Below are 14,509 nucleotides of genomic sequence, written 5' to 3' on the forward strand. Positions count from 1 at the left end.
CGAAATCCCGGCAAGAACTACTGACCCACGGGAATCCACTGGTATGTTTATGACATATCCATACTGTCCATGCTGAGACTGAAACCCATGCAGACAGTGATCTGTAGAGGTAAACACCTCAAACTACCAGGCTACCCTGAACCCCAATATGGGTGGCTTTATTTTGACAGAGAACTCAACTTCATAAGACCTCATCTGTCACAAATATACTTCAAACGACTTTACCTGCCTGCATATCCCTCACATATATAGTTATCAAGACTTTACCTGTCAGCAGATCTCTCACAAATATTTGAACTTGTGGCAGATGTAAAGCTTCCATGATTTAGAATGTATCGACACATCAGAGTGGTGGGGGAGTGAGTGGTAAGGATTTAAACAAATACATTCCAAAACCCTGCACATTCTAATGAGTTGACGTGCCTTCTTGTGGAAAAAAGCTCAGTATGACATCCTATATTGGCACATCAACACAAGTAGGTTATTTAGTGATGAGACAGTTGTAGTATATGGCCTTGCCTAAGGACACACCATAGTAGCACATCAACACAAATAGCTTTTTTAATGATGAAACAGTTGGAGTAAATGGCATTGCTTAAAGACACACCATGGTAGCACAACAGCAAAAGTAGCTTATATAGTGTTAAGGCAGTTGGAGTAAATGGCCGTGCCTGAGAACACACCGTGGTAGCACATCAACACCCGTAGGTTATATAGTGATAAGGCAGGTGGAGTAAATGGTCATGCCGAAGGACACCATGGTTGCACATCAACAAATGTAGATTATTTAGTGATGAGACAGTGGGAGTAAATGGCCTAGGACCCACCATGGTAGCACATCAACACCAGTAGGTTATATAGTGATAAGGCAGGTGGAGTAAATGACCTTGCCTAAGGACACACAATGGAAGTTGACTGATTAGCATGAACTAAAAGGTCTTAGTTGGATTGCCATGAAACTTTGAGATCTTGTCATATGATATCGGATTTTATGTTATTGTTATTCTCTTGCAAGTCCAACTTATCTTACACTGATTTGTATGGAGTGTGTTGAAGATAGGTATACTGTCATCTTTTGTATCCATCTCCATTTTAGAATGTGTGTTGGGATGCCAGAGAGGTCAAGTATATTTTATATGAACAATGGCTCTTTTTACTTTCAGAAAAAGCTGAGTATGGATAACAGTCATGTACATCACATTCATAGGTTTGCCTCTCCTGGTGGTAGCAGCCCTGGTCCAAGAATCCTTACCCAGGCTCAAAGGGTAAGTTGTTCATGACTTTTATTTGTGCATTTTAGTCATATTCTGTGGACAAGTCTTCGGATGCTTCACTGTCCATACGTAAGCAAGAACATGCGTTTGTACCTGCTTAATATGCAAGTACAACGAGCTGAATGAATCCTGCATTCTCATTGGTCAACTGATAATAAGTTATAAATAAATGCAGTACATCTTTTTCTTTTAACCTATGAGAGGAACATATTCCATTGAGCAGGATTTTAGTTGCATATTAAGCAGGCGATTTCGTGGCCATGACAAGCGGTAGCTTGGGAATATCGTCTGACATTCCTTAAAGATATGACACTAAGCCAACCGTTGGATAGGCATACAAAGTTAAATGCCTGAGCTAAACATCAGTACCAGATTTATTATGCCATGTGAAATGTAGCTTGAAGTATTAGCATCAATTTTAAAAAGGTTATACAAGGAAGGAGAGGTGTCCTCTCTTCTATTTTTTATATAATATGTATAACTGATAGTTAAAAGGTAAGCAGCAATGAGGAGCTCCTGTGTTCTTAGGATTTTACTGTCTTGCCTTTTTTTTTCCTGAGCTATTTGTAGCGGATAGATTCTGACGGTTTTTATATTTGTCGGTTGATAATTTAATGGCATTAATATAGTTTGTTGGTGCAAGCTAAAGCTAACATTTGAAGAGGGAATATCTGCCATTTTAGTAATAATGTTACAATATCAGGAGGACTGAACGTAAAGATACGCCAAATACTACTGACTGGCTATAGCCTTCATTTTTAAATGTCAAATTAATAAATAAGAGAACATATTTGGTTCTTCAAAACTTTTATCATGCACTAGGAATTTGAAGGCATTATAAAAGTCAATGTGTAATATAAGCTTTAATGAAGTAATGAATTTTCTAGTGTCCAGTGTATTCACACTAATTAATCATTGTCTTTATTATCAGTAGGATTTCTACCTTGTGTATGTACTTAATAATGGAATCAACTTCCTCTCAAAATAGTATCTTTTATAAAGAATGACTTAAAGAAAAAGATGAAAGATTCTATGAAACTTCGACACTTGCAGTATATTCGGGTTTGGGTCTTATTTGTTATTTTACAGGACGTCAACACAATTAGGTTATTTAGTGCTGAGGCAGTTGAAGTATATATGACCTTGCCTAAGGACACACCATGATTGTTGTTATTGCTTTGTTGCTTAACTCCTTTTCTCAGTGCAAGATCGAGTATATGGCAGGAAATATAACTGGCATAGTAAGAACACAGGAAAACCCCAGTGAAAACCACCAAATACAGGAAGCTACTGGCAGCTTTCTCACATATCCATAGTGGCCCCAGACTCTGACCCACCTGGACAGAGGTGAAATGGCATTGATTGGTAAAGGTGAGTACTTTAGACCACTTAGCCACATGGGGCTCCCACACAATGGTAACTGATCCTGACTGATCTTATGCAGAGTGCCCCTCAGCTCGTGTCATCTTTTACAGGTGGATTACACTTCAGCTCGTGTCATCTTTTACAGGGGGATTACACCTCAGCTCATGTCATCTTTTACAGGTCGATTACACCTCAGCTCATGTCATCTTTTACAAGTCGATTACACCTCAGCTTGTGTCATCTTTTACAGGGGGATTACACCTGAGAGCTCGTGTCATCTTTTACAGGTGGATTACACAAGAAACAGGATTCTTCTAATTTTACAAGATCACAAATCCTCTGGCAAATCTCCAAATTTCACAGCAATTATAGTAGTAATAAAAATCAAAATATAACAAAACAGAAACAAAGGCAACAACAATTCTGAATAAAACACATTTGGTACATGTTTAAAGTGTCAATTCTGAAGGATAATTATGAGAGGAACACTCAGCTTGTTTCCTGATGAATAATATTGAAAACTGCATTGATTGCCTCCAAATCTGTATAAGAATTGAAACTTAGGTCTATATAAGATCTGTTTCTTAATTGTTGTTGCTGGATATTTAATCAATGTGATAAAACTGATATTAATGTTATTTAAATCTGTTTGACATCTGATTTGTCAGCCATGATTAAATTACTCTCCTTCTCTTCATAAGTTAAATTATTTCCACTTTGAATTCCAAACTGAGAATATCTGAAATTGTTCACCCTTTAGCAGAAATCTATTCCTACCAATTGTTGTTACTACATGAAAAGATAAGTGTTTACAAAGGTAGTTAGCTTGCCATGTGATTGATTTCTGGCTGGTACATATGATCATTGGAAGTTTTCAACATTCAGAGCATAAACATCTTACGAGTTCTAATTTGTTTAGCAATATCACACTGCCTTAATCATTAACTAGTGTTACTTACAGTGGATATGAGGTAACAATGATTATGTGATGTGAGGAGACTGATGTTGATGAGTGGCAATTCAAATCCCTAGTCCCTTGTTTAGTGTTGGTCTCTGCTGTCATATATCAGCTGTCTCCCTCACCTTTCTTTTCCGTGTGTTGTCCTCAGATGTGATGTCCCTGGTCTGATTGGAAACGATGGAGTGACTCATATTGCTACAACATTCATGTATGTTGTGTTGTTATAATCTTGTGGAAACCATTCCAGCATAATGTGAAGGTCCAAATGGCAAGTTAATAAGAAAGACAGTCCTCAATTGCTCCACTTTGGAAAATTAGACCAGAGTCCCATTGTGACATCTTCGTTAGCGTGTGTATATGTGACTGCCATCATTGTGGTTGTATGTAATAATTTGTAATTATATTGATTACACATGAATGTGTGTTTGTGCAAACATATCTCAAAATTCATTAAATAACCCAAATCTGATTTTAGGTTCCTCAGTTTATTGCAAAAATAATTTAATAACACTCAGCCAAAAAAGATGTATATATGTAACTAAGCAATATGCATAAGAATTAAAATACTTTAAGGTTTCAATATATGTAATTACACTGGTGAATATCACAGTAAAATCTTAATTACATCAGTTGAAATTAAATAGAATGATGGAAATGAAATGAAAATTTCAAATTATTAAAACCTCACATGGGCATTTCAGCTTCATTTCATCCATAGCTATATGAAAATTAAAGCAGCATGAAAATGATATGATAACAAGGAAATAATTTTCTTATTAGATCATGTGTCCAACAACTTTTATATGAGATAGAATAATATTCAAAAGCTTCCCCTCCCCTATTTGAAATAGACTATAGTAAACTATAGTACAATCAGTTGTATTTACTTCAAGTTGAAATACTGATAAATTTAATATATGTACCTATAATTTCTGACCAAAAATGTTGATAGTCCCCTAAGAAAAATATTTAACTATCCCCCTCCCCGATTCTACCAAACCTTAGGTTTATATAACCAACAAAACTGTGTAAGGGTTATGGAATTCTGCTGAAAACCACCATGATAATTCAGAAAGCAAATAATTTAATGAGGAACAACCTTATTTTTAGGGGGCCCTGAGTGGCCGAGTGGTCTAAAGTGCTCACCATTACAGATGATTGCCATCTCATCTCTCTCTCTGCATGGTGAAAAACAAACTTTTCTACAAAACTTTGACCTAAAAGTGAACCGTTAAGTTACTTCATGAGGTCAAATTCATCATTAAACAGAACAGTAACATTGAAGAAAACAATTGCCAATCACAAGCTCAAAACAGCATACTGTAGGAAAATTATAATACAGTTACAGATGCTAATAACATTAGAGTTAGCTGCATTCACTGCTAATGAATTTCAATGCTCAATGTTCAAAAAAAGCACAAATCGGACATCGAGGGACCCCCACCCCTATAGATGCAACACTGCTGTAAACACGATAGATCCTCACAGAATGACTGAATCGTGTTTTTTTCCTAAATCACATGCCAAAGAATGGACAGATTAAATATTTCTTTCTTCAAATACATTACCCAATCATAACATCTTAGTAGTTTAGTTTTACCGCATTATCACAAATACAGCCCTTCCAAACGAAAACATTTTAGCTAAAAGTATAGAGGTTATTTGCCCAGCTTGATGGGAATTAAGGTGGTCTCCCTTTGCTACAGGGATTAGTTGTGGTACATGAGCTTGCCAGTAGCTTTTCATGGGTCAGTGATTCTTCCCAGGGTTTTTCAGGTTCTTCCTCCACCAGTTATACTTACAGCCATGTATATGCTCTCTTGTGCTGAAAAATGGCGTTAAACCCTACAACACCAACCACTGTATCGCACATACAGCCCTTCGAAGCTAAAACATTTTAGCTAAAGGTTTAGAGGGTATCTGCCCAACTTGATGGGAGTTAGAGTGGTTTCCACTTGCTACAGGGGTTAGTGCCAAATTCCATGAATATTTCAGTCACTACTTATTTGCTGTGTCACACACCTGAGTCAACAGACAGATAGGAATTGCAATCCAATGCCAGTTCTCTGGAAGTTTTCTGCTTTAAAGCAAGTTAGAAGTTACATCACTTCAAAGGAAAGCATACTCTCTCAATAATAATAAGAATCAATCAAATGCAGGAGCTAATGGGTTCGAACCCAGGCCGAGTTATTCCAAAGACTTATACAAATGGTACCACAAGCTGCCTAGCTTTGCGCTCAGCATTAAAAGGTTAGTGCTAGGACAGGTCAGCATAGTGGCAAGATCGACATAGTGGCAAGATCGGCATAGAGGCAAGATATTGGGACATGATGCTATGTATCTGTGGCAGGATGCATGGTTGCAGGACATCACTATAAACTGCCACACTGCAGACATCGTAGCAGTATCACTGAAATTTCTTTTAAAGCTATCATGTAACAATCAAAATCACATGCACACAGACACGTACACACACTTTCTTTTAGTCATGGCATGGATCAGTCTTCTTAAAATCATGACTTTGCATATTAATACATGTACAGTATGTTTCATAGAATAGGTAATTTCTCCATCCCCTCATATTGCTATAGCCATATTTTAACATGTGCAGGTCAGATATGAAACACTTATTCAGTATTATTGTATAAGTTCTGCTTTTGTACAATAAATACAGGTAAGTTTTCTGTACTAATCTAATCTTAACGATCAATTCCTCAAGCTGTATACATAATGCATTTCTAATGGAATAGCGCAAAAGTGCACATTGAGGGATGACGATACCATAAGTGCCATTAATGATGCAACTTCAGTGCTGTATATATTTGCAGGAGGATATAACACTTCATATGGTTCATCAGCTGCATAAACCATTTTTCAATAGGTTGTTTATCACACTGGTGCAATGCCATATCACTTGGTGGGGAGTGAGATAAAGAGACAGACTGTCTCAGTTACCATTTTGTATTTACAACCCAGCTACATGGATCAAATATCCATTACTTCTTGATTTGGACAATGTCATGCCAAGTACTTTGGCTCTGTCCCATAACATCCAGACTCGGTCATATGGCTCTGATTGCAATTGGACATCCAGTATCAGCCACCATAAGAATGGTCTTTGTCCAGTTTGATGAATCCATTTTATACATGACTGTCACGGATCAGTCTAACTTGCATAGTGCAACAAGGCAGTCACTGTAACGATGTCCAGCTTAGTTCCTCATTATCCAGGGGACTTTGTTTCACTTTGTTCTCAAGTCTTTCTAACTCAAAGGGAGCTTTTACTTGGTTACTATTTGCAAGTCACCGTATCTGACTCCTGGCATTATGCGAACATAGCGAGCCAACATTCACAACATTCTTTCTGCTTCACAGGTAACCCAAGAAACATTGGTATCATGATTGTCATCCATATATAATGAAACTTGCTCTCAAAGCCTGTTATCATTTTCTGACCTTACTATGTTGTTTGAAAACTCAGTCCTCCAGGCTTAATTTGAGGAAGTCTTCCACGTACTGCCACTAACATTCTGTTCATCTCCTCCCTTTCCATCACCTACAGTTGAAAGGAAGCTATAAACAGAAGAAATTGTCTTAACTTGTATTCCCAGAATTTGGCTTGTACCTAGTAGAACATGTTGCAGTATCTATTGATTATGTCATCTACTCGGTATGCTTAATACATATTAAATTAGCATTGCCTAATGCTCACATTTCCCTGTGTGGCATGTAGGGACATCAATATGTTTAGACATTGTCTGGACGTAAGAGCCTTACAATCACTAAAATGGCTGAAAATGCATCAATCTCTTGATTGAATCTTGAAATACTCTTACCACACTTATCTTCAAATATTTTTACGAGCCAGTTCATCTGTGCAGACAAGCATTGAGACTAAAAATCAATCTAGTTTAGATTAATAGGAAAGATTGTGAAAATAAAGATGGTTTATTATGGTGATATATTAGTATTTACATATTGCTACCTGTCAAGAGTTTATCACTGTATACATACAGTATATACATAATGTTACCTGTCAAGAGTTTATAATTGTAGACATACAGTATATGCATAATGTTACCTGTCCTTCTTTTAAAGGTGACCGGTTGTCTCTTAATATGAATTGTCTTTCCATTTCTAGCGTGATTGTCGCCAATATGGTCAGAGATACTTGAAGGAAATCCGCTCTTATCTAAGAGACAAGCCTACCATAGTTCATTTAGTTGATGAGGACTTTGCCATAGACAACACAGTTCTTGACATCAAATTAGAGGAGTTGAAGAAGAAAATTGTAGAGGTGGCATCACAGCAGCCATACTGGGGAGAGCAGATACCCACTAGATGGTTTCTCCTGGAACAGCAGTTGATGAGGCTCAAGGATGCTGGTGTTAAGGTACACATTTAAAGGCATTTTTTTCATTATGTGAAATTGCAGTGAAGCCTTTGGGTTACAGGGCATTTCAAGTCTGATTTTTGAGTTGTCTTATTGCTCAAGACAAGTGAAAATTGAATTTAGAATAATATAATTAATATCCCATGAGTCATATGTGGCCAGTGGCATGGAAGGTTAAGCTATCAAGTAATTTATTTAATTTAATAAACAAGAAGTTTGATTAGCAAAATGTAACATTTGTTAGAGAGACTCTGTAACATAAGCTTTTTCCAAACTTGTTTAGATTGCCTTGAACCACCAAGAACAAAACAAATTGCAACATTCTTTGACAAATGTCAACTACACTCCCCTCATCACATGAAATGACAACCGTTTTTAAAAATCAGTGTCTACCATTTTACATGCAAAAATTAAAATGTCCAGCAGTTTTTTTTTTAAATTTAGAAAATTCAGGGTGTTTTCCAAGCACTGATTTAAATATTGTCTTTGCCTCAAATCAGATTTCATAAGTTTTCTAAAATTGTCATATTTTACATAAGATTTCATTTATCAGTTTCCTAATCCCATTAGTGTCTTTATTAATTAAATCTTTTAACTGAAAGATATGGTTTTCGAATGGTCTAAAGCGCTAATCTTTACCTTCACTGCCATCTCACCTCTGTCCGCATGGATTTGACTATCGGGCTCTTGTATGTGAGAAAGCTTGCCAGTAGATTCCTGTTAGTCAGCTATTCTTACCAGGTTTTTCCCTGGTTCTTCCTCCACCAGTTGTACTGGCTGCCATATATAGCCTAACTTGTAAATATGTGTGTGTGTGTGTGTATGTGTGTGTGTGTGTGTGTGTGATTTAGATTTTTAATATAGCTTTAACAACTTTTCAGTCATATTGATACGATGTCTGCAGTATGGCAGTTTATAGTGATGCCTAGCACTGGGGCATCATGTTGCAGACATGTAACCTATGTCCCACCCAGTCACATTATCCTGACACCAGGCCGACCAGTTCTAACACTAAGCTCTCAATTCTGAGCGCCAGGTGAGGCAGCTGTTAGTACCATTTTTGTAAGACTTTGGTGTGACTCGGCCGGGGATCAAACCCACGACCTCCCATCCTAACTTGTAGATACAAATGGCATTAAACCCAAAACAACAAAAACTGAAAGATATGAAACTGGGGCATCATATCCTCATACATACATGAAAATGTTTTCATCTCTTCTTATAGATGGACAGTCATATCAGTATTGGGTTTTTCACCAAAATACTTCTTGTGATGTCTTGTTGGACCCAACTGAAAATGGTGCCAGTCTGATATTCAGTCGGGTCACCATGGCAGCCTTCTTGAAAATCTTGCTGTTGTTATTCCTTATGAACAGAAAGTCATTACTCCATTGGGTTTTTACCAGAAGGCTAATAATGATATTTAACATGATGATAGTAAGTCTTGGGATGCCCTAAATTATTTTCAAAAATATATGTTATGACCTACAGAAGTTGAGACATATAGTAATTCTGTAATGTACTATTAGTCTTGGGACACTTTAGACATAGTTTCCAGTGTTTACTTGATGTATTTTATCAGTCATAACATTATGTTTAAAAATAAAACACTTTGCCATTGATAAGGGACTATCATTAGGAATTATTAGATTGAAAGATTGTAAAGTAATATAATTTGTTTGAAGAAAGAAAAGTTAATTTTCCTATGTTCTGATCATTACTGCCTATTACAGATATGTATATTGTCATTAATGATGACAAGCATTGTGCATTAGCACAATATTGCAACCTTATTAAGAGTACTTTCTCTCATTTTTGCTCATGTTTACTATTGTCAGTTTATGTATTACTGCTTTTAAAGTTTCAGAGGTCACCATTAATTAATATTTTTTGCTTTCAAAGTTTAAATACCTAATTCATGAAAATGTGGTAACAGAATTGCATTTATAGTGACATTTTTCATCATGACATCACCACACATGCATTGAATCCTTTAAGTCGAGATCACCACATGCATCATATCCATAACTGGACATCACCACATGCATCAAATCCTATAACTTGACATCACCACATGCATCAAATCCTTTAGCTTGACATTACACACATCAAATCTTTTTACGTGACATCAGCACATGCATTAAATCCATTAACTTGACATCACCATATGCATCAAATCCTTTAACTTGACATCAGCACATGCATCAAATCCTTTAACTTGACATCAGCACATGCATTAAATCCTTTAACTTGACATCACCACATGCATTCAATCATTTTGTGTGACATCAGCACATGCATTAAATCCTTTAACTTGACATCACCACATGCATCAAATCCTTTTGCTTGACATCAGCACATGCACCAAATCCTTTAACTTGATGTCACATGCATCAAATCCTTTTATGTGACATCAGCACATGCATTAAATCCTTTAACTTGACATCACCACTTGCATCAAATCTTTTAATCTGACATCACCACATATGCATTGAAGACTTTAACATGACATCACAAAATATCATATTTGCAAATTACCAAGAGTCTTATAATATTGTTTAGTTTATTAGTATTTCCTAAATGAATATTCAATATGGGCACCATGGCTGCTAATTTGAAAATCTTATTGCTCAGGATATCAGTGATGGTTTCAGATCACAGCAGATACAATGATACAATGCAGAAATTGTACATTTTGCAGACAGTGGAGTATCACTCACTCTTACAGACTCTTGTTCAAGAATTTCATATTGGGAACATTTCACAGGAGGAAAATTCTGAACTCTGAAGATATTTATGCCCGGAGTATAAGAAATTGCACAAGAAGGTGTCATATTATTTAATGTTTTAAATGAAATTCCATTGCTTGTCAGATTCCCCAAATGAGGCATGATTTCATTAAATGTGTTCTACAGCAGATGATTGTCACCAATACATGAAATAAAAAAGAAACCCAAGGCTTGTGTCAAGTTGAGAGATATAGGAAAAAGCCATTGAGCTTTATGGCATTTAAAACTGTAGTTTCTAGAACTGTAATAGAGGTCATAAAGGTCAAAGGTTACTTCACTGCCTTTATAATGCCTGCCTGTGCTGCCTTGGATCACATTTTACAAATGCCTGTTTCTTATGTCAGCAGTAGTAGTGTATGATATTCTTTTATCATATTGTACTAACGATTGGCCTGTCATGGAAACTGTTGACTATCTTACTAAGAGGGACTTGTTATGGGTGCAGATCTGGAGATGTCAGGAGATAAATACATCATTTTTTGTAACACAAGGTAAGATCATTATTTACATAGGAAAAAAATTCTTTTTTATTTTATACCAACTTGCTCCAAGCATTACAATTAATTAATGTGATTACTTGATATCTCTTCAAGCACTTCAGTCAACTGATCTTATTACTTACATCCCACAAGTAATCCAATCAGTATATCTAATTACTTTATAGCCCCCAAGTACTCCAATCAATGAATCTTGATTATTCTATATCTGCCAAGTACTCTAATCGGTATATCTGATTACTTTATATCCACAAGTACTCCAATCAGTCACTCTGTTTACATTATATCCCTATGTACTCCAATCAGTCTATCTTATTTTGCCCTTCATAATGAATGTTTACCAATACATTTTGTTCTAACCAGTGACTTATGCAGCCACCATACATCAATTAGGGAGGGAATACAATAGCAGGATTTGTTTGAAAATACAATATTCGCGTTGTTAATTATAAGGTCTATATTTCCTGTATCCTGCCACACAATCCTGTTCATCCATGGATCTGACTATCTCTAATCCATTTGCCTTGTTAATACACTGTAATAAAGCCTCTATTTTGCTGTATCCTGACACGGAATCCTATTCATCCTTACAACTGACTATCTTTAATCCATTTGCCATGTTAATACACTGTAATAAGGCCTCTATTTTGCTGTATCCTGACACAGAATCCTATTCATCCTTACAACTGACTACCTTTAATCCATTTGCCATGTTAATACACTGTAATAAGGCCTCTATTTTGCTGTATCCTGACACAGAATCCTATTCATCCTTACAACTGAATATCTTTAATCCATTTGCCTTGTTATACACTGTAATAAGGCCTCTATTTTGCTGTATCCTGACATGGAATCCTATTCATCCTTTGGTCTGACCATCTTAGATAGATATCTTTGACTTCTATTTTTTTTCTTCAGAATCCCAGCCTTCACCCAGCAGAAAAGTAAATGGTCAATGTTTAGCTCAGAAACAATTGTTAAAAAATGTCTAGGATTTAATGTGAATTATGGCCAACACTGACTGGGCACACAGACCATATGTTGTTGCTCAGATAGTACAGGACTTTAGTGAGATCTTAATTTCACAATGGCTCTGTTGTGTTTGGATCAGCATCAACAGTGTTGTGGCAAATGAAATAAAGGGGCACCAATGGTGGCATAAATGCTCTAAATTGTATGCCTTTATCGTGGGTTTCAGTCTTAGGTTCTGCTGATGTGGGTATATGAGATTGCTGCCAGTAGCATACACATTTCTTTGCTGAATGCCAGACACTGTAGCCTATAGCATAGATGTTGATGGATGTACACATGAAACATTAATAAGATAACCAAGCACAACTCATGAGATCACTTGGATGCAGGATGACTGAGTGATCTAGAGCAGCTATAAGCTTACTTGGATGAAGGATGACTGAGTGATCTAGAAAATCCAAAAGCTCACTTGGATGGAGGATGACTAAGTGATGCAGACAAGCCATAAGCTCACTTGGATGAAAGATGACTGAGTGATTTAGACAAGCCATAAGCTTGCTTGGATGAAGGATGACTGAGTGATCTAGACAAGCCATGAGATCACTTGGATATAGGATGACTAACTAATTTAGACAAGCCATAAGCTCGCTTGGATGAAGGATGACTGAGTGATATAGACAAGCCATAAGCTGACTTGGATGAAGGATGACTGAGTGATTTAGACAAGCCATAAGCTTGCTTGGATGAAGGATGACTGAGTGATCTAGACAAGCCATGAGATCACTTGGATATAGGATGACTAACTAATTTAGACAAGCCATAAGCTCGCTTGGATGAAGGATGACTGAGTGATCTAGACAAGCCATGAGATCGCTTGGATATAGGATGACTAACTAATCTAGACAAATCATAAACTTGCTTGGATGAATGATGACTGAGTGATCTAGACAAGTCATAAGCTCACTTGGATGGATGATGACTGAGTTATCTAGACAAGCCATAAGCTCACTTGGATGCGGGATGACTGAGTAATCAAGACAAGCCGTAAGCTTCCTTGGATGAAGGATGACTGTGTAATCTAAACAAGCCATAAGCTTACTTGGTTATTGGCAAGGTCATCAGTGTAACATGTTGTATAAACACACATTTATTAATGGTTGCAGGATGCTTGACACATAACAGATGATCAGGCCATATCATAAATTAACTTGGATATTGGCACAGTCATAAGAGTAACTTGTAGTGCTGTTGATTGATGCTATAAGGTTACTTGAATATCAGGAAGGTAAAATTAGGATACCTATATCTACCTTGTAGATTTGCAAGGTCAGATTAGAGTACATCATGTAATAACACTCACAAAATGTCAGTAGAATACACATGCTATTGTTGCTGGATTCTTGACACTGTAGTCTGCAGCATATAGATGCTGTTATGGATGGATAACTAAGACTAGACAGTAGTTTACACATGCTGTAATTTGTTGCTGGATGCTTGTCATGTGCCTGTAGCATAATGCATTTTTTGACAGATGTAAGATACATGATACATGACTAAGGTAACCAGGCAAAACCCATTGGTTCATTTGGATAAAGGTTTAATGAATGATGTAGACAAGCCATAAGCTCACTTGGATGCAGGATGATTGAGTGATCTAGACAACGCATAAGCTCACTTGGATACAGGATGTTTGAGTGATCTGGATAAGTCATACGCTAACTTGGATGCAGTAAGATTGAGTAATCTAGACAAGCCATAGCTCTCCTGAAAGCAGGATGACTGAGTAATCTAGACAAGCCATACACTCACTTGGATGCAGGATGACTAAGTGATCTAGACAAGCCATAGCTCTCCTGGAAGCAGGATGACAAAGTGAACTAGACAAGCCATAAGCTCACTTGGAAGCAGGATGACTGAGTGAACTAGACAAGCCATAAGCTCACTTGGATGCAGGATGACTGAGTGATCTAGACAGGCCATAAGCTCACTTGGATGCAGGATGATTGAGTGATCTAGACAACCCATAGCTCTCCTGGGATGACTCTTGACAAGCCATAAGCTTACATGGATGCAGGATGTCATATTGATTTAGGCAAGACATAAGCACTCTTGGATGGAGGATGACTGAGTGATATAAACAGGCCATTAGCTCAGTTAGATATAGGATGACTGAGTGTTCTAAACAAGCCATAAGTTCACTTGGATGCTGGATGACTGAGTGATCTAGACGAGCCGTCAGCTCAGTTGGATACAGGATG

The 14,509-nt window shown here is 36.9% G+C and overlaps 1 protein-coding gene across 1 annotated transcript in view; it reads left to right on the forward strand.

The window, feature by feature from the left end:
* LOC149784645 (uncharacterized) overlaps window positions 1-14,509 on the forward strand; it is a 129,444-nt gene that overhangs the window by 85,211 nt on the left and 29,724 nt on the right. The window contains exons 6-7 of the mRNA XM_089933021.1: window positions 1,164-1,265; window positions 7,742-7,993. Of these exons, the coding sequence (XP_089789147.1) occupies window positions 1,164-1,265; window positions 7,742-7,993 (354 nt within the window). The remainder of the gene's footprint in view (window positions 1-1,163; window positions 1,266-7,741; window positions 7,994-14,509) is intronic.

This window comes from Sinohyriopsis cumingii, chromosome 14 (assembly GCF_028554795.1).
Source record: "Sinohyriopsis cumingii isolate HCF-2022 chromosome 14, ASM2855479v2, whole genome shotgun sequence".
Classification (NCBI taxonomy): domain Eukaryota; kingdom Metazoa; phylum Mollusca; class Bivalvia; order Unionida; family Unionidae; genus Sinohyriopsis; species Sinohyriopsis cumingii.